This window comes from Belonocnema kinseyi, chromosome 1 (genome assembly GCF_010883055.1).
Source record: "Belonocnema kinseyi isolate 2016_QV_RU_SX_M_011 chromosome 1, B_treatae_v1, whole genome shotgun sequence".
Taxonomy (NCBI): Eukaryota; Metazoa; Arthropoda; class Insecta; order Hymenoptera; family Cynipidae; genus Belonocnema; species Belonocnema kinseyi.
The window spans coordinates 128,808,303-128,835,397 of record NC_046657.1 but is presented as its reverse complement, the minus strand read 5'-3'; the positions used below and the strand labels follow the sequence as shown (position 1 = coordinate 128,835,397).

General features: G+C 22.9%; 1 protein-coding gene across 1 annotated transcript in view; it reads right to left on the bottom strand.

The window, feature by feature from the left end:
• The window catches only part of LOC117179989 (DE-cadherin-like), a 61,150-nt gene extending 35,747 nt beyond the window's left edge, over nucleotides 1-25,403 (bottom strand). The window contains exons 1-7 of the mRNA XM_033372262.1: nucleotides 25,070-25,403; nucleotides 20,935-21,008; nucleotides 20,693-20,834; nucleotides 16,447-16,685; nucleotides 10,403-10,594; nucleotides 4,891-5,174; nucleotides 4,227-4,497 (exon numbers count right to left, since the gene is read on the bottom strand). Coding sequence (XP_033228153.1) covers nucleotides 4,227-4,497; nucleotides 4,891-5,174; nucleotides 10,403-10,594; nucleotides 16,447-16,685; nucleotides 20,693-20,834; nucleotides 20,935-21,008; nucleotides 25,070-25,151 — 1,284 coding nt within the window. The 5' untranslated portion in view covers nucleotides 25,152-25,403. The remainder of the gene's footprint in view (nucleotides 1-4,226; nucleotides 4,498-4,890; nucleotides 5,175-10,402; nucleotides 10,595-16,446; nucleotides 16,686-20,692; nucleotides 20,835-20,934; nucleotides 21,009-25,069) is intronic.
• Nucleotides 25,404-27,095: the final 1,692 nt, after the last annotated feature.

Genomic DNA, 27,095 nt, shown 5'->3' with positions numbered 1-27,095 from the left:
AAAGGATAAGATTGTAAAAAATATATAGATGTAAACGGAAAGATTGTAAGGAATGGAAGTCATGTAAACCCTTAGGGGACACATTATGAATAAAGAAGACTAGAAAACAATGCAAACGAATTCAAATAAATTGGAAGTAATTTTTAAAATCCTATTGAAACAAACAATTTCCTAGCCAAAAAGACGAAATTTCAACTAAAAAGGGTAACTTTTAATAAAAAAATCGAATAGTTCAATTTTCAAGTAAAAGAATTTTTTTTAACAAATTAGATAATTTTTCAAGCAAAAAACTGAACTCTCAATTAAAATAATGAATATTCAATAAAATATATTTTTGATAAAAAAAATTTAATTTTTAGTTGAAAATTCTACTTTTTCGTTAAAAATTTATCTTTTTGTTTGAAAATTAACCTTCTTCTCTGAAAATTAATCTTTTTGGTTAAAATTCTTTTATTCTAGTTGAAGACCGAAAGTTTCATTTAATTGTTGAAAATTTTACTTTTTTTAGTTGAAAATTCTACTTTTTCGTTAAAAATTAATTTATTCTGATTAAAAATTGGCGTTTTTGGTAGAAAAATCGATCTCTCTGTTTAAAAATGAATCTTTTTCTTTGATTTTTTTTTTGTTTAAAGAAAATTTGCCTTTTTTAAAAGAAAACTAAATTTTTAAACAAGAAATTTAATTATTGAATTTTTGGTATTATAAAGAATTTATTCACGAGAAATGAGATATTTTGTAGTTTTTCAAAAATTTGAATTGATTTTGCATTATTTTTAATTTTTTTTAATTCATCCTGAATTCTTCTAAATTCTTTTGAATTTTTCTTAATGCAGTGGGTTCTTTTTAATTCCATTTTTTTATATAATTGGTCGTTTAATAAATTTATTGAAATTTCAACAGATTTTAAGATGTTTGAAATATTCTAGGATACTAAAAAAAAAGAAAAGTAGAAAGAAATTTTTAACAGACTTCACAAGAATTGAGGGGTTTCGTTGGATTTGAAAGATTAGAAGAGATTTAGAAATATTTTTGCCAATTTTATTTGAAATTCGCCCTTAATTCTTATTAATTCATTTTGAATTCCTTTAAATTCTTTTGAATTTCAAACTTACTGAATTCAAATAATTTTTTCACATTTTTGAATGGTTTTCAATTGACTTTATTTCTTTTTAAATGCAGCTTAATTATTCATGAATTTTATCGAATTCTTCTCACTTCCCTTCAATTCTTCCAAATTCTATCAAATTCTACTGAAATAAATAGACTATTTCGATTTTTTCTTCAATTTTTCCAATTCATTTAAATTGTTTTGTAGTTACTAGTCTTTTTTTTGTTAGAAATTAGTAAGGTTTCAAAGATTTGAAATGATTCTTATTAATTTACCCTGAATGCTTTTAAATTCTCTTGAATATTTTTCATTCTAAATTTTACTAAATTCAATAGATATTTAAAGAAATTTTTGTATTATTCATTGAATTTATTTTTTGACCGGGAATTTGACAAATTTTTGAGAAAAAAAATCTATCCAACTTTTATTTCAACTTTTTTTTTTTTAATAATTAAGTTTTTATCTTTTTCGTGATTTTTAAAATGGATTTGCATCTAAAATTTTTAAAGTGAATAATAATTGATTTTACAAATTTCAAATATTATTTCAGTCTAAAATATTTAATTTTTATGCATTGAACACCTATAATTCATAGAAAATGTTTTAACTAATTTATATGAATAAAAAAATGTAATTGTTCAATTTATGAATTTCTTCGAAAAAAGTGCATGTTTAACAAAATATTTGAACTTCAAACCAACATTATACATTTTTTTTACCAAAAAAGACGAATCTCTTAAAAATATAAATTTTCAACAAGAAAGATCAATTTTCTACCCAAAAAGACATATTTTCAATAAAAATTGTACATTTTTACCTTTTTAAATTTTTTTTTTAACAAATTAGATCATTTTTCAAGCAAAAAACTGAACTCTTAATCGAAATAATGAATATTCAGTCAATTGTTTTTAACCAAATCAGTGAGTTTTTAGCCAAAAGCATTTTTTTTGCCAAAAAACATTAAATTTTAACTAAAAAAGATAAATTTTCTACCAGTAAAGTCGAATTTTCAACTAAAAAGATAAATTTTGTATTTTACACCAAAGGTGAAATAGTAAAATTTCTGTAAAAAATTATTTTTCAATCGATAATGCTGAATTTTAAACAAAATACTTCAATTTTTAACTAAAATAAATAAATTTAAAAAAGTCTACTAAAATGATAAATCTTCAAGCAAAAGTATAATTTTTAAGCCAAAAGATTTATCAATTAAAAAGATAAATCTGAACGAAAATTATTATTTTTGTTTAAAAAAAAAAAATTAATTTTTAACCAAATGGTTGAAATTCTAACCAAAAATACGAATCTTAAAAAAAATTGTATGAATTTTCAACAAAAAAGATGCATTTTCTACCCAAAAAGAAATATTTTCAATGAAAATTATAAATTTTTAACCCTAAAATTTAATTTTAACTAAATAGTTATTAGAATTTTTTTTACAAATTAGACAAATTTTTTAGCAAAAAACTGAACTTTTAATTCAATTGACGGATCTTCAATAAGAAATATGCTTAATCAAATCTGTGACTTTTTAATCAGTGCCATTATTTTTTTTTACCAAAAAAAGGCAATTTAAACAAAAAATACGTAAATTTTTGACTAAAAAAGATAAATTGTCAGTTAAGTTAATTAATTTTCAGCTAAAATGACGAATCTTCAACCAGGAAGATTAATTTTCTACCAAGAAAGTCGAATTTTCAAATAAAAAAGTAAATTTTATATTTCAAACCAAATGTGAAATAATAAATTTTCAGTTAACAAATTAATTTTTAACCGTTAATTCCAAATTTTCAACAAAATAGTTCAATTAAAAATATATATATATATACATAAATTAAAAAAAAAAAGAACAAATTTCTACTAAAATTATAAATCTTTACAAAAAAAAAAAAAAGATTTTTTAGTCCAATAGATGATTTATAAACTAAAAAGATTAATTTTCAACCAAACTAAAATAATTCAACTTTTAAGAAAAAGGTAAAATTAAAATGAAAGAGATTAATTTTTTTAGAAAAAATTAAAATCTTCAACAAAATATATAAATTTTCAACCAACAATATTCATTTTCAGCAAAAACGATTGATTTTGCCCAAAAAAATAATGAATTTTTAACCTAATAATTGAGTTTCTAACCATAAATATAAGTTCCCAATGAAGAAGATTTAAAGAAGAAAGTCGATTTTCAACTAAGAAAATAAATTTATATTTTATACCCAAGGTGAAATATTAAATTTCCAATAAAAAAAATTAATTTTCAATTGATAATGACGAATTTTCATAGAAATAGTTTAAATTTAAACTAAAAAATATAAATTAAGAAAAAAATGTTTACTATTTTGGACCAAAAAGATTAGTTTGAACGAAAATTATTTTTTTTTTTTAACTGAAAAATTATCTTTGACTTTTGGTTTAAAATTGATATTTTTTAGTTGAAAATTTAACTTCGATTTTTGGTTAAAAGTTTATATTTTTTGGTTGCAAATTGAACTATTTGATTGAAAATTTATGTATTTTGTCAAAATTAAATTTTTTTGTAGAAAATTAATCTTCGGAGATGAAAATTCATCTTTTTAATCGAAAATTCGAATTTTTTGTTAGTAAAATTAATCTGCTTGGTTGAAAATTAATCTGTTTGATCAGAAGTTCAACTTTTTATTTAAGAATTAAATATTTCGGTTAAAAAATTAATTTTGTCTGGTCAAAGAATTTATCATTGTCGTTAAAAATTTACTTCCGTGACTGAAAATTTATTTATTGTTGAAAATTCGGCTTAAATTTAAAATTTTTAATTTTCTAATATAAATTACTAATTTTCTAGATTGAAAATATATCTCTTTAGTTGATCAATAGAATTGAAAACAATTTAATTCCAATTTTTTTAAAGAATTCAGGATAAATCAATAAGAATCCAAAAGCTTATTTCTAAGCTTTTCAAATTTTTAAGGCTTTTGAATAAAATCATTCCATATCTTCCAAAATTCTAGAGAATTCTTTATCCGAAAATATTTTACACGCTTTGAAATTCCTTCAAATAATCGAATTCATGCTTGATTCCTTGGAAAGCGGGTTTTTCGAAATGCTAATTAAAAAAAAAAAAATAATAATAATTTTTTAATACCTGGTTGTGAGCAGAAGTTCCGTCCGCGTCTATGGCTCGCACTTGCATCACTGGAACACCCGGTGGCTCGTTTTCCAGAACACTGCCTTTCTCCAATTTACCAAAAATTGGTATATTATCGTTTACATCGAGTACGCGGATATTAACAACTGTTTCGGCAGCTAGCTGATACTTATTCTGAACGCGTACAAGTAACGTGTAATTCGCAATACTCTCGTAATCTAGATGCTTGGCAAGTTTAATATGAGCAGTGCCATTTGTTGACTCCAATCTGCAAAATAATTATTTGTAACTGAATAATAACAGTTTTTTTTTCTAGGTATAATTTTTCAAAGTACGGAGCCAGTCAAATCATTTTTTAGATAATTAATTCGGAAACTCAGTAATAATATTACTATCCTGAAATTCAATTAATTTCATTTCTCTCAGATTGATTTAATTTTTTATCAATTTCATAAGTAAATTGAATATTTGGGTTAAAAACTGTTAAAATATCTTAAATGTCCGAAAATTTGCGGTAATTAATAAATTTACCAATATTTCTCGGAAAATCGATGGCCTGAAAAAATGTCTAAACTTTCCAGGTACTTTCAGAGACTGTTTACTTAAATTATTGATGACAAAGCTGAAAATTAATTGTAAAATGAAATGTAAATTTTCTTACCTGAACGTATTTTTCTTATTTGTTTGCTCCGTTCTTCCCGTGACAAGCTCAAACAGTAAGTCAGGACTCTGATCATTATTCGACTGAGCTCTTAATGTTACAATACTAGCATCAAAGTCAGAGAAATTTTCTTGAACGTACTCTTTCGATTCGAGAAACACAAACGATGGCGCCTTTTTGTGCGACTCGACAACTTGTATATCAAGATCGATCTGACTTGATTTTGGTTCCTTGCCTAGATCCTCAGCAGTCGCTATCATACTAAATCTGAAGTCCGGATTTTTCTAAACGATAAAACGTCATCGTAGATGCCATTTACAGAAAATAACAGCTGGATAGTCGTTTTAATCAAAGAAAAAAATTCCCGGTCATTTCCCGGAATTCGGCACACTGGTGCGAATTCGCACCCGAAGTTTTTTTTTTTCATTTTGTTGGCATTTACGCAAGCAGAACTGCAGCGGATTATCCTCACATGTGTTAATATATTAAATATTTAATATTAACATTGCAAATAAACCAATTCGCACTAGTGTACCGTTTGAGGGTTAAAAAACCCAACGCTAAATCTAAAAATTGTTCCAATTCGAAGTGGTAAAAACTGAACTGCAAATGAAAGCACTCTCAAAGTGAATCTCTTCAATTAAAAATTTTGAAAATTGAAGTTTAAAAATGGTATCATTCAACAGTTTTGTATTCAAATGATCATCAATTTACACGCATAAAATGAAAGCTACTAATACTTTTTAACTAAACAATTTTAAATTAATTGCTGTTAAGATTCAGATTTAATTTCAAAAATATAAATCCACGTTATCATTTCTCAATGCTTTAAATTGAAGAATCAATCAATTTATCAGATTTGGTTAAAAATTGAAAATTCTCAATTTAAATCCGAATTTTAATTCTTTTTGAAAAATTTCCTGTTTGAATCCAGAATCTTAATTCTTTAAGAAAATTCTGAATTTCCTCTCAGAAATCAAATCCTTTTGAAAAAAATCCCTATTCAAACCAAGAATTTTAATTGGTTAAAATTTAAAAATTCCTTGTTTCAATTCAGAATTTTTTTCCTTTTCGAAAAATTTTCAGTACAAGCTCGGAATTTGTTAAATTTTGAAAATTCCCGGTTCCAAGTCAGAATTATTATTCTAGATAAATTTCAGTTCCAACTATAAATTTGTAAGGAAAAAATAATATTTTTTTATCCTGCCAAATTAAAGAAATTTTCTTAACATTAAAATAAAAAATTAATTTTCAATTTTCCAACCAGATAGTTGAATTCTGAACAAAGAAAAAAATTTTTTTAAGAGAAAATGTAATAATTACATTTTTAGTAAAAAAATTTTCAGCCAAAATAATGAATATTCAACAGGAATAAATGAATGTTCAAATATTTAAATTGAACAATAGAACTTTATACCAAAAAGGTAAATTTTTAACTGAAAAAAGATTAATTTCTACAAAAAAGCGAATTTTCAACTGAAAATGATCATTTTTCAACCAAAAATTGAATAATTTAATTTTTAGTTAAAAAATGAATTTTAATTCATATTATGGAATATTTAACTGGTATAATAGTTAAATTTTGGGTTCAAAAAAATAATAATTTGCAACCAAATCGGAAAAAAATTTTCAATAAAATAGTTAAATTTTCAGAAAAAATTCCTTTTCTTCCCAAGGAAAAACAATGTATCAATCAAACAGCTCATTTTTTAATCCAAGAAATAAATTTTTATAATTAAAATTATGAAAAATAAAAAATAAAATTAACAAGAGTTCAAATTTTAACAAAGTTAGTTTATTTTCAACCTAAAAGATGATTTTTCAACTAAAATTATAAATATTCAACTGGAAAACTTGAATTTTAAACCGACAAGAATAATTTTTAGAAAGGAAGACTAACTTTTAAAAAAACAACCTAATTTTCAATATTCAAGTGGAATAAGTTAAATTTTCAGTTAAAATTTTCAACCAAGAATATTAATTTCTATAAAAAATGCAAATTTTCAACTAAAAAATAATTTTGAACAACGAAAAAAGATTTCATTTTTTAACCAAAAAGTTACAATCTTAATAGAAAAAGATGAAGCTTCTACCAAAGGAGATGAATTTTCGAACCAAACAAAACAAAAATTTTCAACAAAATTCTTGTATTTTCATTAAAAAATATTTTTCAGTCGAGAAGAAAAAAAGTTTGATAAATTATTATTTGAAGGGGAAAATGATTTATAATACAAAATAAAAATGTTAAATTACTATTTATTTTTCAAATGTCTTTGTTAATTCTTTATTTTTTTCTTTAAGTTTATTGTATAAATATAATTTTCTTAAGTTTCTCCAGAAAATGGAAAAACATTTTGAAAGATTTCAGATACGTAAAAAAATCTAGACAAATTTAAAGAAAATTAGTTTATTTTGCAAAAGTTTAAACAACCCGAGGACAAATTTGAACAATTAAAAAATATATTTAGGACTTTTCAAAGCTTGGAAAATGATTAAAATAAATAAATAAACATTTTCGGAAATCTTTCAGTTTTGAATTATTTTTAATCTATTAAAAATTTTAAAATTCCTCAATATCTTTTAAACTGACTCAAATTATCCGTGAAATAGTCTAAAAATTTTCGTGATTCATTTTCGACCATTTTGGAAATCTTATGCAGTGTTTTAAAATATTGGTAAATATTCTCTTAAAACATTATTTCGAAATGTTTAAAAAGTCACGTTTTGTTTTGAGCTTTTCGAAAATATTTACAAATTATTGTTCGAGTTTTTCCTTAAGTTTTGTTTAATTCATCTGTTTTAGGAGAAGTTTTATCTTTCTTGAATAAAAATGCAACTTTTCGGTTGAAAATTCAATTCTTTTTTTTAAAAGTTTGTCTTTTTGATTTTAAAATTCACCTGCTTTAGCAGAAATTACATCTTTTTTGGATAAAAATGCAACCGTTTGATTGAAAATTCAACAATTTGGTTAAAAAGTAATAATTTTTGGTTAAAAATTCGACTATTTAAATATAATATTTGGGCGTTCAAAAAAAAAGAACTGAAATATTTTCTGGATGAAAATTCAACTATTTAAACAAATTTTCTTTTGGTTTTTATTTAATTAAAAATTCATCTGTTTTAAAAAAAATGTCATATTTTTTTTTGATAAAAATGCATTTGTTTGGTTGGAAACTTGATTGAAAATTCTACTATTTTCTTGAAAATTTAACTATTTCGTAGAAAACTTAACTTTTGTAAAAAAATTACATTTTGGTGTCGCTTTTTATAACAAATTAATCTGTTTTAGTACAAAACTGAATCCTTTTTGGATAAAAATCCAACTATTTGGTAGAGAATTCAACAATTTTGTAAAAAATCATTCTTTTTAGTTGAAAAAATTCGTCTTTTTGGATTGAAAATTCAATTTTTTTTTTCGTAGAAACTTACTTTTTAATGAAAAATTCAATTTTTGATCTTGAAGAGGTAAATGGAATATTTTTTAGATGAAAAATCAAGTTTTTTCTGTAATTAGAAATTTCTCTTTTTTTAAGGGAAATTTCATTTTTTTAAAATAAAAATTCAACTATTTGGTAGAGAATTTAACAGTTTTCTTAAAAATTCATCCCTTTTTTATAAAAAATCGTCTTTTTGGATTGAAAATTCAATTTTCGTTATAAAAAATTCAATTTTTGATCTTGAACTTTCTTTTGTAATTAGAAATTTGAATAAAATTAAAAAAAATGGAACACTAAAGCTAAACAAATTTCCACTTGAGGTAATAAAAACTGACATGCAAATGAAAGCACTCAAACTGGAACTGTTAAATTTTTAACTTTAAAAATGTTGTAATTTTTAATTTAAAAATCTTGTATTCAAATGCTCAATAATTTACGCGTATAAAATTGAAGTTACTAACATTTTTCAATATAAAAAAAATATAAATCCACGTTATAATTTTCAATGTTCTAAATTAAAAACCAATCAATGAACTTTAAAAGTTGCAAAATTATATAATTTTAAGGAATTTTAAGCTGGAAACATCAAATATTGAAAAAATTTTAACTGAACACTTCGAATTGAATTTTTTGTAAAATTTTCAGAAAATCCTGCAAATTTTAGAAATTTTCTTTACAATTTGGATGTACAAAACTTAATGTAAAACTTTAAACAATAGCCTAATTTAAAACAAAATGTAGATTTTCGTAGATTTTCAACAAAAAAATTAGATTCTTTTCAAGAATTGTGAAGGGCTTCAAAAGAATAAAAACATTTTCCTAAGATTCTTAGGAAAATTAAATATAACTTTTCATTTTGAAAAATTATTTAAAGAGAATATTTAACAAGTTTTTCAAAGATTAAAAAAAAATTGTTTAAAAAAGATTCTAGAAGATTTTAGGAAATCTTTCTAAAATTTGAATGATAATTTTTTACCTTTTTTTAAACTCCTAAATATTTCTTAAAATTACTCAAATTTTTTCTACAAATATTTATTTGTAAATTATACATCAAAATTAAAAAATTTCACTTAAAAATTAAGCATTTTTTCAAAATTTTTAACGATTCCAGGCTTTCTATGTGAAACAATTCAGTTAAAGATTCTTTACTTTTAAATATTTGGTTTCAATTTACTTGTCTTAAATAAAAATTCAAATATTGTTAAATATTCAATAATTAATCTTGTTTTTTTTTTTAAATTAAAAATTTCAAATTGAATGAGTTAAAAATTGAATATTTTAGACTGCAAGAATATTTTTAATTTTATAAAATCCTTTAATAAGAATATATTGTTGTTATTTTTTCAATTAAAAATGTAAGCTTAGAAATAACATAACATAACAATTCAACGAATTATTTAAAAACTGTTGAAATCGAACGTGGACAGATTTTTCTTTTACAAATTTGTAAAATTCCCGGTCAAAAAAAAAATCATTGTCATCTCCCGGGAAAGTGACCCACCCTGTTTTATAATTGAAAATTAATATTTTTTGTTTGAAAATTCAATTTTTCTAGAGAAAATTTGTCATGGTTTAATAACTTAGATAAACTTTTATTAATTGAGTGAAAAATCGTTATTTGTTCGAAATTCGTCTTTTTGGTTTTAAAATTCTTTTCATTTTTGATTGAAATATAAACTATGACACTTTTTCGTTCGGAATTTTTATTTTCAGGTTGAAAATTCAACTATCTTATGACAAAAATTCAGTTATTTTGTTGAAAATTCAAGGTATTTTGTTAATAAGTCATCTTTCATGGTGGAAAAGACATTTTTTTTCAAATCAATTTGAAAATTTTTATCTGAAATACTACTTTAATCAGTACAAAAAAAATAAATTTATACGCTAAAAATATCACAAGATAAAAGTACTGGTATTTGAATATTATTAATGATCAAGAGAAAACTTCAAAATACTCGACAACGTACTAAAAATAATTTTATGTAAAAATAATTTTATGTAAAAATAATTTTTAAAAAATTGATTAATTTGTTTAATAATGAGAAAATAATAAATAAATAATAAATACTACTTACATCTATTGCCTTATTCAAGAAGATTACACCTGTGTTCGTGTCGATTCGGAAATATTGAGCACTGTCGTCAGATTTTTTCGACTTTAAACTGTATCGAACAACCGAATTATTTCCGTCGTCGATATCTGCGGCAGACACTCGCATTACTTCACTGTTAAGTGGTAAATCCTGCGGCACGGATTCCGTGTATGTCTAAAAGCAAACATTTCGCCACATATAACGCAATTGAAAACATTATTCATGAACTGATTTCATATTATATATTTTGGCAACACATTTTTTTAGAGTGAAAATAATAATGTTGCAATTTGTCCAACTTTTTTCTTTCAACATTAACGCACCTTCTTACACTATGCAAACGAAAAAACAAAACCTACACAACAACAATAATAATAAATTTAAAGAAAATTCACGTATTTTGTTTTTAAAAAATCGACTCTTTTTTTGGTAGAAAATGATTTTTTTCATCATTGAAAGTTAATCTCTTTTTTTTTAATTCTTCTATTTGGTTAAAAATGCAAGTAATCCAGTTAAATATTCATAATTTTATTTTTTAGGTGATAAATAAAATTATTTGGTTTAAAAAATAAACTCTTCCGTTAAACAATTTTTGTTTAAGAAGATTTCGTCATTTTTAATTAAAAATTAATTTATTTGGTTTAGACATTAATTTGTCGACTGAAAATTTAATTATTCAATTTTTGGTTGAAAAATTATCTTTTTCAGTTGAAAACTCATTTTTTGTTTAAAATTCAACTATTCCAGTTAAACATACATCATTTTAGTTGACAATTCATCGCTTAAGATGAAAATTACTACTTTTTTTATTAAAAACGTAACTATTCCATTTCCGGTTAAAATATCGAAGATTAATTTTCAACAAAAAAATTAAATTTGGACAAAATACATTAATTTTCAAACAAATAGTTAAATTTTCAACTTAAAAATATAAGTTTTAAATCAAAAATCGAAGTTAAATTTTCAGTTGAAAAAATTGTTAACAAAAACAAACGAAATTGCAATAAAATAATTTAATTTTTAACAAAATACATTAATTTTCAAACAAATAGTTTAATTTTTAACCAAAAAATTAGACTGAGAAGATTAATTTTTTACAAAAAAATAAATAAATTTCGACCAAATACATTAATTTTCAAACAAATAGTTAAATTTTCAACTTAAAAATATAAGTTTTGAACCAAAAATCGAAGTTAAATTTTCAGTTAAAAAAAAATTGTTAACAAAAACAAACGAAATTTCAACAAAATAGTTTAATTTTTAACCAAAAAATTAGACTGAGAAGATTAGTTTTCTACCAAAAATTCATTTTTATTGGAGAAAAAATTCAAAACTTTCGTCCAAATTAATCTTTTTGGTCGGAAATAGTGGAAATTTTTTATTTATTTATAGTTTTTAGTTTAAAATTAAACTATTTCTATGAAAATTCGTCATTACCAAATGAAAATTTTTTTATTTTACTGAAAATTTAATATTTCACCTTTGATATAAAATATAAATTTTCTTTCTTAGCTGAAAATCGACTTTCTTCGTAGAAAATTAATCTTCTTCATTGGAAATTTAATTTTATGGTTAGAAACTGAAGTATTATGTTACAAATGAATTTTTTTGCAAGATTAATCATTTTCGATGAAAAATAACCTTTCTTGTTGAAAATTTATATGTTTTGTTGAAGATTCAATTTAAAAAAAAATTAAACTCTTTCATTGTAATTTTACCTTTTTCTTAAAAGTTGAATTGTTTTAGTTCAAAATTAATTTTTTTCTAGAAAAAGTTAATAATTTTCGTTCAAATTCATCATTTTAGTTGAAAATTCACCTTTTTAGTTTATAAATCATCTATTGGACTAAAAAAACTTTTTGTTGGTGAAGATTTATAATTTTAATAGAAACTTGTAGTCTGTTTTTTGTTTAAATTTATATATTTTAGTTTAAAATTGAACGATTTTCTTGAAAATTCGGCATTATCGGTTGAATATTAATTTTTTTACTGAAAATTTATTATTTCACATTTCGTTACAAATATAAAATTCACCGTTTCAGTTGAAAATTCAACTTTCTTGATTGAAAATGAATCTTTCTGGTTGAAGATTCATAATTTTCGTTGAAAATTCATCAGTTAAGATGAAAATTATTTTTTTTTTTTTGAAGTTATTAATTTGTGTGGAAATTAATTTTTTAAACTTAAAATTTACTTATTGTTGTTTAAAAATTTATCTTTTTTAGTCAAAACTAATTTTTTTTTAGTCTGACAATTCAACAAGTTAGTTGAAAAATTGTCTTCTTTAATTCAAAATTGAACTATATCCTTAAAAATTCATATACTTTGTTGACAAATTTTTTTTTTTTTTTTTTTTTGAAAATTAATCTTTTTGTTTGTTTCTAGTTTAAAATTTAACAATTTCTACGTAAATTTGTCTTTCTAAATTTGAAATTGATTTATTTCAAGGAAAATTCACGTTTATTTTTAATCGCCCTTTTTTGATAGAAAATGATTTTTTTAATTGAAAGTTAATCTCTTTTTTTTAATTCTTCCATTTGCTTAAAAAATCAAGTAAGCCAGTTATATATTCATAATTTTATTGAATTCATCTATTCCAGTTAAATATTCCATGATTTTATTTTAAAATGTATTGGACATTCACTTTTCGAGTAAAAATTTAATTATTCAATTTTTGGTTGAAAATTCATCAGTAAAGATGAAAATGAATTTTTTTTGTTGTTGCTAAAAAGATAACTATTCCATTTTCTGTTCAAATTCAATTTTTTTTATAGTTCAAAATTCAATTATTTGTTTAAAAATTTGTTTCCTTTAATTGAAAATTCTATTAAAGATTTACAATTTTAGTTGAAAATACATCAATTTGTTTTAAAACGTCACTATTTTTTTTAAAGTTATTACTTCGTGTGGAAAGTAATTTTTTTAACTGAAAATTTAACTTATTATTTTCCAAAGTTTTAGTTGAAAAATCATCTGTTTGGTTGAACATTCATTTTTTAAACTTAAAATTTAATTATTTAAGTTTAAGTTGAAAACGTATCTTTTTTTAATAAAAACCAATTTTTTTTAGTTTGAAAATTCAACAATTTATCTTCTTTAATACAAAAGTGCGCTATTGATTTAAATTATTTTTTTATTTTATTTTTAATAATTTAATTTATATTTTTTTTAGTTGTTGTGCCAAAAATGATTTTAAGAATCAAAACATTATAAATAATGTCATTTAGAATAAAAAACATGATTTTTTTTGTATAAAAAATTGTTTTAAAAAACAACAGAAAAAAACATTAATTTTAACCATGTTTTTGCAATTGAATTCTTTTTCTGACCATCGCGCTTATTACCAATTTTGAAAAATGATTGCATTTTTAATAAATGACGGCTTATTTTTTCCGGGAAAACATTCCCTACAACTCTAATGTTTCCAATTTTGAAAATAACTAAATAATCTTAAAATATAATGATTTGTTTAAAAAATGTTATCTTAAAAAGAAAAGTTGTTTTAATGATTTCAGGTATAGAAAAATTCACGTTCAGTTAGAGAATGTTTTCCCGGAAAAAAGAAGCCGTCATTTATTAAAATGCAATTATTTTTCAAAATTTGGTACGAAGCGATGGCCAGAAAAAAATCAAATGCAAAAAAAATGATTAAAATTAATGTTTTTTTCAAATGAATTTTAATATTTCTCATGAAAAATTACGTTTCTTATTTAAAATGATATCAGTTATAATATTTTGATTCTTAAAATCATAGGAAAACTTTTTTTTTTAATATCTAGATATTCTTTAGAATTTAGAGATATTTTTTTTCTCTAAAAGTGAATTTTGTAAAGTTTGTAATAAGTCTCCAGATGATGAATCTTTTTGGTAGAAAATTCAACTTTTTTGTTAAGAATTCTTGAATTTTATTTTTAAAATCGTATTTTTTGGTATAAAATTAATGTTTTTGTTGAAAATTTTTATTTTTTTGCTTTAAAATTTAACCACTAGGCTTGAAAATTGAACTAATTTTTGTTTAAAAATTCTACTTTTTTAGTTGAAACTTCAACATTTTGGTTTAGAATTCTTGAAATTTTATGAAAAATTCGTTCTTTTTTGGTAGTGAATTAATCTTGGTGTTTAACATTTTTGACTTTTTGTCGAAAGTTAACCTTTTTATTTGAGAATTCTTGAATTTGGTTAAAAAAAAATTTTTTTTCGGTAAAAAAATTAATCTTTTTGTTTAAAAAATTTATTTATTTTTTGTTACAAATTTAACAACTAGGTTCTAAAGTTGAACTAATTTCTTAAAAATTCAAAATTCGTCTTTTTTATAGTAAATTAATCCTTTTGGTATGATTTTTTTTTCTAGTTGAAAATTCAACTTTTTGGTTGCAAATTCATGAATCTTTTTGTTCGAAAATTCATCTTTTTTAGTTGAAAATTCAAATATATGGTTTAGAATTCTTATAATTGATTAAAAAATCGTATTTTTATAGAACTCAATTTTTTTTCTTAAAAATTCTTCTTTTTTTGTGTGGAAAATTCACCTTTTTAGTTCAGAATTCTTCAATTTGGTTAAAAATTATTTGTTTTTTTTCAGTAGAAAATGTATTTTTTTGGTTAGAAATTTAACCACTAGGCTTTAAAGTTGAAGTCATTTCTTAAAAATTCGAAATTTTAATTGAAAATTCGTCTTTTTTATAGTAAATTTATCTTTTTGGTAGATTTTTTTTCTAGTACAAAATTCTACTATTTCGTTGAAAATTCTTGAATTTTAGTGAAAATTCATGTTTTTTTTGGTAGTGAATTAATCTTTTTGTTTAAAAATTCTACATTTTTAGTCGATTCTTTTTAAGGTTTTAAGGTTGAACTACTTTCTTAAAAATTGAATTTTTTAATCTCCTTCGTTTAAAAATTCTACTGTTTTAGTTGAAAATTCAACTTATTGGTTCAGAATTCTTGAAATTTTATGAAAAATTCTTCCTTTTTGGTAGTGAATTAATCTTGTTGATTAACCAATTTTTCTTTTTTGGTTGAGAATTCAATTATTTTTTTATAGTAAATTAATCGTTTTGTTTGAAAATTCTTCTTCTTTAATTGAAAATTCAACTTTTTGCTTCAGAATGTTTAAATTTGTTTAAAAATTCGTTTTTTTCTAGTAGTACATGAATCCTTATGTTTAAAAAGTCATCTTTTTTTTTCGAGAAAAATTCAGCTATGCGGTAGATTTCAACAATTTTATTTAAAACTGCTTTTTGGTTTAAAATTCAACCATTTTCTTTTTGATTATTTATTCTTTTGAAGAAATAATTTTTTTATTTGACGATTTATATTTTTAGTTGAAAATTTAGCTTTTTCTTTGAAATTTTAACTACATCATTGAAAATTAATCTTTTTTATTTGAAAAATCAACTGCTTGGGTAAAAGTTAAACCACATTGTTAAAAATTATTTTTTTCGATTGAAGGCCTTTGTCTTTATTTGAAAATTTAACTATTTAGTGAAAACCCCCTTTTTTGTTTAAAATTAATTTTTAAACTGAAAATGTAATTTTACCATTTTTTTTAGGTTTGATTTTTTTAGTTGAAAATTGTTCATTTTTGCCTAAAAAAATAATAATTTTCTTGGTTTAAAATTTCATTTTTGTTGGACAAAAATGCATCAGCTTTGGTGGAATATTAATTTGTTGCTAGTCATAGTTTTTGTTTGAAAATTCCATTTTTCTTTGATAAAATTGTTAAAATTTGATGATTTTTTTTTTTTTGAAAATTCAAGTCTTTTGTTAAAAATAAATGAATAAATATAAAAATTCAAATTTCGAAAAACTAAAAATTACGTATGCAAATATTTTTTCGAAAAAAACAGAGCTAAGTTTTTTAAATGTACGGCTGGTTTGTACTGTGCCACCATTTATCTCTTATAATACTAAAAAGTACCTATATAAATTTGGTATTGATTATATATTTTTACTTATAAAATAAAAGAAAAAAAATCACCAGTAATCCTGATGAAAGAAGAAAAGTTTTCCCATTAAAAAATACTCACCACTTTATCAAAGACCGGTGCATTATCGTTGACATCCTCAATTGTGACTTTGAACGTGCAAACATCGTCAAGTTGAGGCCTGCCATTATCTGTCGCCAGTACTGTCAGATATGCTTCTTTCTCGCGTTCTGGCTCGTCTCTGTCCAGAATTTGCGTTGTCCTAATTTCACCCGTTTTGTTGTTGATCTCGAATTTAAGTTTCTCGCCAGAAATTGTCACGAAACTATACGTGATAGTACCTTTAAAAAAATGGACAAACCAAAAACAGTCATCACAGTGCCTATTGTCGTCAAAAAAGTGTGAATAGGTGACATTTTTTTCGAAAATAGGTGACAACAAAAATGTTAAATAAGACAAAAAAAACAAATTATAATTTTTTGTAAGCCGCGAGATGACCAGAAATTCTTTTTCTTCAAATAAAACGGCCACCTTGAAAAATTGAATATTTACTTTTCCACTGAGAACTAATTTTCAATTAAAAAAAAAAACTTTTTTTTACAAAATCATTCAATTTTTCACCACATAGATCAATCCGTTACCAAATTGTTAAATTTTGAAAAAAAATGAATAGTCTGCATTTTTAAACCATAAAAGTTCAATTTTTTCAGCCAAAAATTAAATACTTCTATTGAGAAAAACTAATTTCGAAATAAATGACTGGATTTTGACAGATAAAAATAATTTTCTACCAAAAAAGACGAATTTTCAACAAAAAGCATAATTTTTTAACAAAAATAATTAATTTTTAAATCAAAAAAGTTGAATTTTCAACCAAAAGTGCAGTAGATAATAAATTTTTATTGAGAATGAATTTTTAATACAAATAAAAAGGAATTTTCTACAAAACAGTTTAATTTTATACCAATTTGTTAAATTTTCAACAAAAATGGTTAATGTTTATCAAAAAATGTTATAGTTGATATTTCCACAACAAAATTTTAATTGAAAATAAAATACAGTTTTGACTCAAAAAAATTGATTTTCCACAAAAAAAGGACTAATTTTCAACAAAAAACATAATTTTTAAACAAAATATTTAATTTTTAAATAAAAAAAGTTGAATTTTTAACCAAAAGTGGAGTAGATAATAAATTTTTATTGAGAATGAATTTTCTACAAAACCGTTTAATTTTTTACCAATTTGTTGAATTTTCAATAAAAAAAGGTTAATGTTTATCAAAAAATGTTACAGTTGATATTTCCACAACAAAATATCAATTAAAAATAAAAAAACAGTTAGTATTGACACAAAAAATTGATTTTCTACAAAAAAAAAAGACGAATTTTCAACAAAAAACATAATTTTTTAAACAAAACATTTTATTTTTAAATAAAAAAGTTAAATTTTTAACCAAAAGTGGAGTAGGTAATAAATTTTTATTGAGAATGAATTTTCTACAAAACAGTTTAATTTTATACCAATTTGTTGAATTTACAACAAAAAAGGCTAACGTTTATCAAAAAATATTATAGTTGATATTTCCACAACAACATTTTAATTAAAAATAAAAAATAGCATTGACACAAAAAATTGATTTTCTACCAAAAAAGACGAATTTTCAACAAAAAGCATAATTTTTTAACAAAAATATTTTATTTTTAAATAAAAGTAGTTGAAGTTTTAACAAAAAATGGAACAGATATATTTTGACTCAGAACTAATTTTCAATTAAGAAAAAACAGATTTTTTGTACATAATCAGTCAACTTTTCACCAGATAGTTAAATCTGTTACCAAATTGTTGAATTTTCAAGCCAAAATATGAATAGTCTGCATTTTCAAACCATATAAGTTCTATTTTTATAACAAAAAATTAAGCAGATGAATTTCTTTTGAGAAAAATTAATTTTCAATTCAAATAACAACAATAAAAACGAATTCTCTACAAAAAAGTTGAATGTTATAATAAATAGTTGAACTTTATACCAAATTTTTTTAATTTGCAACAAAATAGTTTAATCCTCAACCAAAATATATAAATCTTCAACTAAGAAAATGCATTTTTAACAAAAAAGAGATGAAATTTCTACCAGAAAATTAATTTTTTACCAAGCAAAATTTTTCAGTCAAGAGTGAAAAATAATGTTAACCAAATTGTTGAATTTTCAACAAAAGATTGATGTTTATCAAAAAATGTTATAGATTTTCCACAACAAATATTTAATTAAAAATAAAAAACAGTTAGCTTTGACCAAAAAGTATATTTTCAAAATAACTTGATTTTGACAAAAAAAAACATAATTTTTTAAGCAAAATGTTGAATTTTTACATAAAAAAGGCGACTTTTTAACCAAAAATGGACTAGATAAATTTCCACTCAGAACTAATTATCAATTTAGAAAAAAAAAACTATTTTTTTTACAAAGTCATTCAATTTTTTATCATATAGTTAAATCCGTTACCAAATTGTTGAGTTTTCAAGCAAAAAAAGGTTAATGTTTATCAACAAATGTTACAGGTGATATTTCCACAACAAAATTTTAATTGAAAATAAAAAACAGTTTTGACTCAAAAAAATTGATTTTCCACAAAAAAAGGACTAATTTTCAACAAAAAACATAATTTTTAAACAAAATATTTAATTTTTAAATAAAAAAAGTTGAATTTTTAACCAAAAGTGAAAATTTTCGAGTAAAAAAATTTTAATTTTAAAAACGAGAACACGAAATAACAATAAAAAAAGTTTATTTACAATTAATCCGTTAACTTTTTTAACAAAATATTTGAATTTGCAGTTAAAAAAAAACTTTTGTACAATAAAAACAGTTTTTAACTTAATTTTTTAACCAAAAAAAAAAAACAAGTTTCCAATAAAATTATGAATCTTCAATGAATAAAGTGAAATTTGAAAAAATGCGTTTAACTTTCAATCAAGGAGTAGAATTTTTAATTAATCATTTTTTTTCTTCAAAATTCTACTTTTTGGTCACAAATTATACTTTTTAGTTAAAGATTTAAGTATTTTGTTGCAAATTAAAGTCTTTTGCTAAAAAGTAATTGTTTTTGGTCGAAAATTTATACTTTTGTAGAAAATTTATATTTTTGTGTTGAAAATTTATCTTTTGGTAGAAAAATCTTTTTTTGTATAGCTGTTGAAAATTCAACTTTTATGTTTGAGAGTTAATTAATTTTTATTGAAAAGTCTACTCTTATATTTTTGGTGTTTAGTTCAAAATTCTACAAATTGGCGAAAGGCCTCAATTTATTTACGAAATCAACAAAGAATATCTTTGCGATTACTTTTCGCTATAAAATTTTAAAAATTGACATCAATTATTAAATATTTTTCATAAACATATTCAAATTTTGGCTATTTTTAAACGAATAGACTCTTAGCTATGCAATTTTTCAAAATAACATTAGGTAAACTATTTAAACAATTTTTATGAAACATTTCACATTTTGTCTATTTAAAAAAATAGGTTCAATTTTTGACATAATTAAATAATAATTAAGAAAAAATTGTACCAAAAAACTGAATTATAAAAAATGGAATAAGATAGAAAAATATATTGCCAATTTTTAACGAAATAAAGGAATTTTCTACTATATATATAAATTAATATGAATTATTATTAATATTGAAATTAAATATAAATATAATATTAAATTTAAAATAATAGGTAAAAATCTTTTTCAAATTAATATTGTTAAATTATCACATCGATATCGAGAGAAAGTTCCTCGAAAAATAATAATTAAATTAATTATTATTAAAATTTTAATAAAATATATAAATTTTATTGAAAAATTTCCTATTTTTTCCCATTATTTACTTATTTATTAAAACCGATTGAAACTTTATAAACAATCGGTTGTTTCAGTCTAAATCTGAAATATATAATTTTTTAATAGTCAGCAATATTTGATCGCTTATTTAAAATAAAATGACTTTTTAATTTGAAAAAATAAATTTCAAGCGAATATTTAAAAATATTTCCAAAACTGTAAAAATAATAATTCAAAAGAATTTAAAACCATTTTTATTATTTCGCAGGATTTATTAAAAGTTTTAAGAAAACATCGAATCATTTTAAAATACAAATAGAAGATTTTAAAAATTCTGAAACCTAATTTTAAATTTGTAAAAATTCCAAAAAAATGTAAAATAAAATGTAGCTGCTTTTCAAGAATTTTTAAGGGTTCCTGGAATAATTTAAAGTGATTTTTTAATAAAGAAAATAGTTTTAATATAATGCGTTGAAAGATTTTCAAAAAAAAATTTGAATTATTTCAAATTACTTACCTCCTTCTTCAGGCGGATCTCTGTCTTCAGCCATCACTTGGATAACAAAAGTACCAGGTGGCTCTTCTTCTTTAACAACAGGCGAATAATTCGCACAATTCGAAAATACTGGTTTGTGGTTGTGTTGTTCATCCTGCTTGCTCTAAATTTAGAAGAAAGAAAAAAAAAGTATATTTCACTCTGATGCAGAATTTAAGATTCCAACAAATGAACACGTTATCAAAAAAATGTTGTACACCTACCCGAAAATAGTTTTTATTCTCAAATGAATATCCATGGTTAATATGCCTGGAATGCCTAAGTTTGGCTGAATTTACTGAAACAAATAAAAAGCAAAAATATGCTATGATAGAGGCCTTTGGAAGCATGTAGCATTTGAGTATTTTCTCCGAAAGTATTGCAAAAAATATGACTTATTTGGTATGTCTGGATTAGTAAACGAAGAAGCTATGCTTCTCTCTTGTCAAATTTGAAATAATATTGTTTATATTAAAATTATCATTGGTCAAAGTCACCCTACTGTTGAGGGCTAATTTATCTCGGCTTGTAATAATTACTCCGAAAATTTAACAACAGACAAGCGCAGATACATTTTTTCTGAAAGAAATTAATGCATATAAAGAAATTATTGCTTTTACAAAAATGTTATAAAACACGCAAAAATGAAGAGGATTTTTGGGGTAAATTTAAGGCAAAAAAAATACGATGATCTCTATGAGAAAATAAGTTTTTACATTTTCAAAAAAAGCCGCCTAACTCAAAGTTTTAAATGTGTAAATATACAAGTTGAATGAATTCGTTTTAGGCACTTTCAAACAAACCTTTCTTCTTTTTCAGGAAAATACAATAAAAGTCGATATTTTGAATTTTTCAGTTTAAAAATATCTTTTTAAATACTTTCTTACAATCATTTTTAAAAACTAAAAAATAATCTTAAATACACTGAAAAAACTTCTTTTATGCCGAGGTAATTCGAGAATATTTTTAATTAAAAAAAAAAAAAAAATTGTATAAAGACGGTCATTTTGATGATTTTGAAAAACTAAGGGTGGCTTTTAATATTTTTTCTGGTGATTATTAATTCAAGAAAAAAGTGTATAAAGGCAATATTTTTAAAAATAATTTATCATTGATTGTAATATTCTCTCAGAATAATGCTAGAAAGTTGCAGCTTTTTCTAAAATTTTTCATTTTTTCGAATTTTTAATTAGAGTGAGATAATAATTAATTCAGGTTAAAAAATAATTGTTTAAATAAGTTATTATTAATTTTCAACTAATATTCTCTTTCAATAATACCAGAAATTTGCGGTTATTTCTGAAATATTCTCATTTTTGTTCACGCTTTTTTTTAAAGTTAATCTTTTTTAATACAAATTTAATCATTCTGCGATAAAAGTGCAACTTCTTGATTTAAAGTTAATCTATTTGGTTAAAATATCATACTTTTTGGTTGAAAATTCAACTGTTGTGTTGAAAATTTAATCATGCGTAGAAAATTTACTTTTTTTTTTAATTTATATTTTGGCGTTGGAAAATGAACTGAAATATTTTCTGGATGAAAGTTCAAATTAGAAAACAAAATGACATTTTTTAATAAAAATTCAGCTATTTTAGTCCTTTTTACTATTGAAAATTCAATTTTTTTGCATAGAAATATATTTTTAGTTAAACATTCAATCTTTTTTTTTAATTTCTTGTTTTATTAAAATAAAAATTTATGTGTTTCGAGAGAACTTTCAGATTCTTGTTTTAGTTAGAAATGTTTATTTTTGGTTCAAAATTTAACAATTTTCTTTTAAAGACAAAAAATTTTTTTCTTGAAGAAAAATGGATACTTTTTTTAAATGAAAATTCTACTATTAACAAAAAATGCGACCACTTGGTAGGGATTTCAACAATTTTATTTAGAAATTATTCTCCTTTTTGGTTAAAAATTCTTCTTTTTGGATTGAAAATTCACTTGTTTTAGTAAAAATCTAATTTTTATTTATGAAAATTTAGTTGAAATTTTACCTGTTTCGTAGAAAGTTTACTTTATGTTTCAATTTCATATTTTAGTGTTGAAAAGACAACTAACATCTTTTTTGGACGAAAATTCAACTTTTATTTAACTTAAAAATTCATCTGTTTTGAAAGAAAATTCATCTCCCTTGGATAAAAATAGAACGATCTAGTTGAAAAATAAACTATTTTTTGTTAGTCATAATTTTTGGTTGAAAATTCTACTGTTTGATTGAAACTTTATATTTTGTTGTTGAAAGACAAAGTGAAATACTTTCTGGATGAAATTACAATATAGAATTTTTTTTGGTTTTTCATTAAAAATTCATCCGTTTTAGTACTTTTTAGTATTGAAAATGTAATTTTTCTTCGTAGAAATATACTTTTGGTTAAAAATTCAGCTATTTATTAAAAAATTTCTCCATTTTTTTAAAACAAAAAAACATCTGTTTTGTGAGAAATTACATCTTTTTCGATAAAAATGGAACTATTTGGTAAAGAATCAAACAATGTTGTTAAAACTCATTTTAAAAAATAAAAAATTTACCTTTTTGGATTAAGAGTTCAATTTTTTCGTAGAAAATTATTTCTTGTTTAAAAATTCATATTTTGATCGTGAATAGTTAAATAAAATCTTTTTTAATAGAAAATTCAACTATTTTTGTTGTTGAAAATTTATCTTTTTCATTAAAAAATTCATTTGTTATAATAGAAATTTAATTTCTTTAAATGAAAATCGAAATGAAAATGGTTTGAAAGATTTGGTTAAATAACTTTGATAAGAAATCACTTTTTTGTTAAAAAAAAAAGATTTCTTGGTTTGAAATTTCATTTTTTTAGGATAAAAATCAATCAGTTCCATGGAAAATTAATGTTTTGCTGAAGTTTTTTTTGTTTGAAAATGTAATGTTTGTAGAGAAAATAAAACTTTTTGTCTGAAGTTTAAACAAATTAGATCAAATTTTGTTTGTTTTTGGTTAAATTATTTTTTTTTGTATTTTCGTTTTTATTATTTAAATATAAACTATGATATTTTTTGCTAGGAATTCACCTTTTCAGGTTAACCTTTCTGTTAAAAATATAATTATTTTGTTGAAAGTGCGAGTGTCCTTTTAAAAAACAAGATCTTTTATAGTAAAAAATACATTTTTGTGTAAAAACTAAATTAAGAAATTTGAAAATGTTAAATTTGTGTCTTTAACTTTTCCATTTTTTAAATATTGATCTTTTTTAGTTGAAAATTCTCTTTTTTGGGGGGAAAAATATGGTTTTTGGGTTTAAAATTTCATTTTTTTTAGGTAAAAATACATCAGTTTCATGGAAAATTATTTTTTGTTAGTCGTATTTTTGTTTGAAAATTCAATGTTTGTAGAGGAAATAAAACGTTTTGCCTGAAGTTTAAACAATTTAAATACATTTTTTTTGTATTTTCATTTTTCTTTTACTTGAAATATAAATTATGATACTTTTTTATTGGGAATTCATCTTTTTAGGTTGAAAATTCAACCATTCCGTTAAAAAATCTAATTATTTTGTTAAAAGTATTACATTTAATCAAACAATTGTTGCGTAAATTTGATTATTTCTTACCTAACTCGAAAAATGGACAAAAAGTAAAAAAAATTCAGGAAAACCTGCAATTATCTAGCATTACTAGATAGTTCTAAACAATAATAATTTGTAATAATTTATTGAATGCTTTCACGATGATTTATTTGGATAAAAAGAGATATTTCGGGTTCCAATTATGTACAAAACTACGAATGTCTTTTACAAAATTACGAATCCGCAGTTTTGCAAACGATTGAAACCCGAAATATCTCTTTTTGTCAATAATAATTTGTTTAAAAAATCATTTTTGTCGAATTTAATTAATTATTCCAACTGAAAAGTAGACAAAAAGCCGTAACTTTCTGACATTATTTAAAGAGCATATTATTAAAAAACTTAATAAATTGTTTAAATAATAACGTTTGTTGACCAAAATATTAGGTCATCTTATTGTTCGGATAGCCTTCTTTCCTAAGACCCTCCTCCCCATGAAAAAATGCCTGACTGATGCTTTAATCAAAACGAGCGCGAGTGGTGAATCACAGCCATGATTCCTAACTGTGATTCAAGCGCATGATCGCCGTGGAAATGTCAGTTTCACATATTTTCAAGCATTCCGAAGCAATTTTTCCCCATGACGCGCGTCAGCACCGTGAGTCACGGTGATGGGTGAATACAGCCGTTTAATTCTCCGTGCGCGAGTGCGCCGACGCTTGTCATGAAACCTGTTGCCACTTGCGAAGCTCAACAAGTACAGTAAAATCTGTGCTGAAAAAAAGTTTTCCGGAAACCGTGAGAAAATGAAATCATTAAAAATGCATACCAGAAGCTGAAGGTAAAATGAGGACAAGCGTAACGACGATGGGGAGTAAGGCGTAATCCAATTTGCGTCGAGGAAGCCACATGATGTCGAGAATCTTATTCACACACAGAGGGCCACTCAACAGATTAACGAACTTAAAACACTCGGAGACGGCCAGATATCCGTCATTTAATCCCGCACATAGTGCACAGCCCGAATATTTTTCACTTAAATCCGTTAATGTTTACTTTTGCACGAGAAAACATTAAAAGAAAACGGTATTCGGGGTCCACTCACGAACGCGATAGCATCAGAAAGACTTCTGGGACGGGTGAGTCACGACTGGGAGTTCATGTTCAACAAGTTCTCTGGACTCTGACTGGTGGCGACTGGCGTGCGTCACGCGCAGCCGCGCAGGTTCGCTCGAGACTCGAGTCGGTTACTTTCGGTTCAGTTCGGTCCGGTTTTCCCACCGTATTCAAATGTTTATACGACTGAGTGCGCACGAGAAATGTTAGTAACTTAGTACTATTTATATAAATGAAATTGAGAGTGCATTTTCATTATTCTCTCATTCGCTACACGAATCCAGAATAATTACGCTTTTTTTGCAAATCATTTTTTTCGGCTGAAAAATGAATCTAGCTAACAAAAATTTTTAAAAAGTTAGGGAATTTTATTGTTCAGTGAAAAGTAAGGGGCTTGAAAAAAAGTATTGCAAAAGTCAGGGCATTTCTATAACTTTTAATAACTGTTAAGCAGGATAAATTTGTAATTTTTCAATTTTAATTTGAAATTATTTTATTCCGTTTAGATAAGATTCTAGGTCAGAAATATTACAAGTTTCAGATTCTAGTCACTAATTATAAATTTTCAGGGAAAACTATTCAACTGCTTTTTTTATATAAAGTGAACTAAACTCTCTTTTTTATGAGAATTCAACAGTTTTTTTTTAATTTTTCTTTTTAATTTAGGAATTCATATATTTCACCAGAAACTGCATCTTTCTTAGATAAAAATGCAACTTTTTAGTTAAAAATTCAGAAGTTTTGTTAAAAAGTAATCCTTTTTGGTCAAAAATTCAACTGTTTTGTTGAAAATTCAAGTATCTGTGTAGGAAATGTACTTCTTATTTAAAATTCATACTTTGATGTTGAAAAATCAAATAAAAATCTTTTTTGGCTGAAAATTCAACTATTTTGTTTTGTTGAAATTTTTGTTTCTATTTCAAAAATTCATTTATTTTAGTAGAAACTGCATCTTTCTTAGATAAAAATGCAACTGTTTGGTTAAAAATTCAGAAGTTTTGTTAAAAATTCAACTGTTTTGTTGAAATTTCAAGTATCTGTGTGGAAAATTTACTTCTTATTTAAAATTTATACTTTGATGTTGAAAAGTCAAATAAAAATCTTTTTTGGCTGAAAATTAAACTTTTTCTTTTTTTTTTTAATTTTTATTTCTATTTCAAAAATTTATTTATTTTAGTAGAAACTGCATCTTTCTTAGATAAAAATGCAAAAATTTGGTTACAGTCATCCTTTCCGGTTGAAAATTCAACACTTTTTTTTTTAATTTACGTGTTTATAATTCATATTTTGGTTTTGAAAAGTCAACTGAAATCTTTTTCAGGTAAAAATTCAACTTTATTTTAAATTTGTCTTTTTTTAGTTAAAAATTCATCTGTTTTAGTAGAAATTTCATCCTTCTATGATAAAAATGAAATTTCTTTGTTAAAAAGTCAACTATTTTATAGAAAATTAACTTCTTGTTTAAAATTCATATGTCGGTGTTGAAAAGTCAAATAAAAATTTCTTTTGGCTGACATTTCAACTATTTTTTTTGTGTTTTTATTTCAAAAATTCATCTAGTTTAGTAGAAACTGCATCTTTTTTGGGTAAAAATTGCAAATTTTGGTTAAAGTTAAATTTGGTTGAAAATTCAAGTCTTTTTTTTTGAAAATTTACGTGTTTAAAATTCATATTTTATTTCAGAAAAGTCAAATGAAATCTTTTTATGTAAAAATTCAACTTTTTTAAAATTTGTCTTT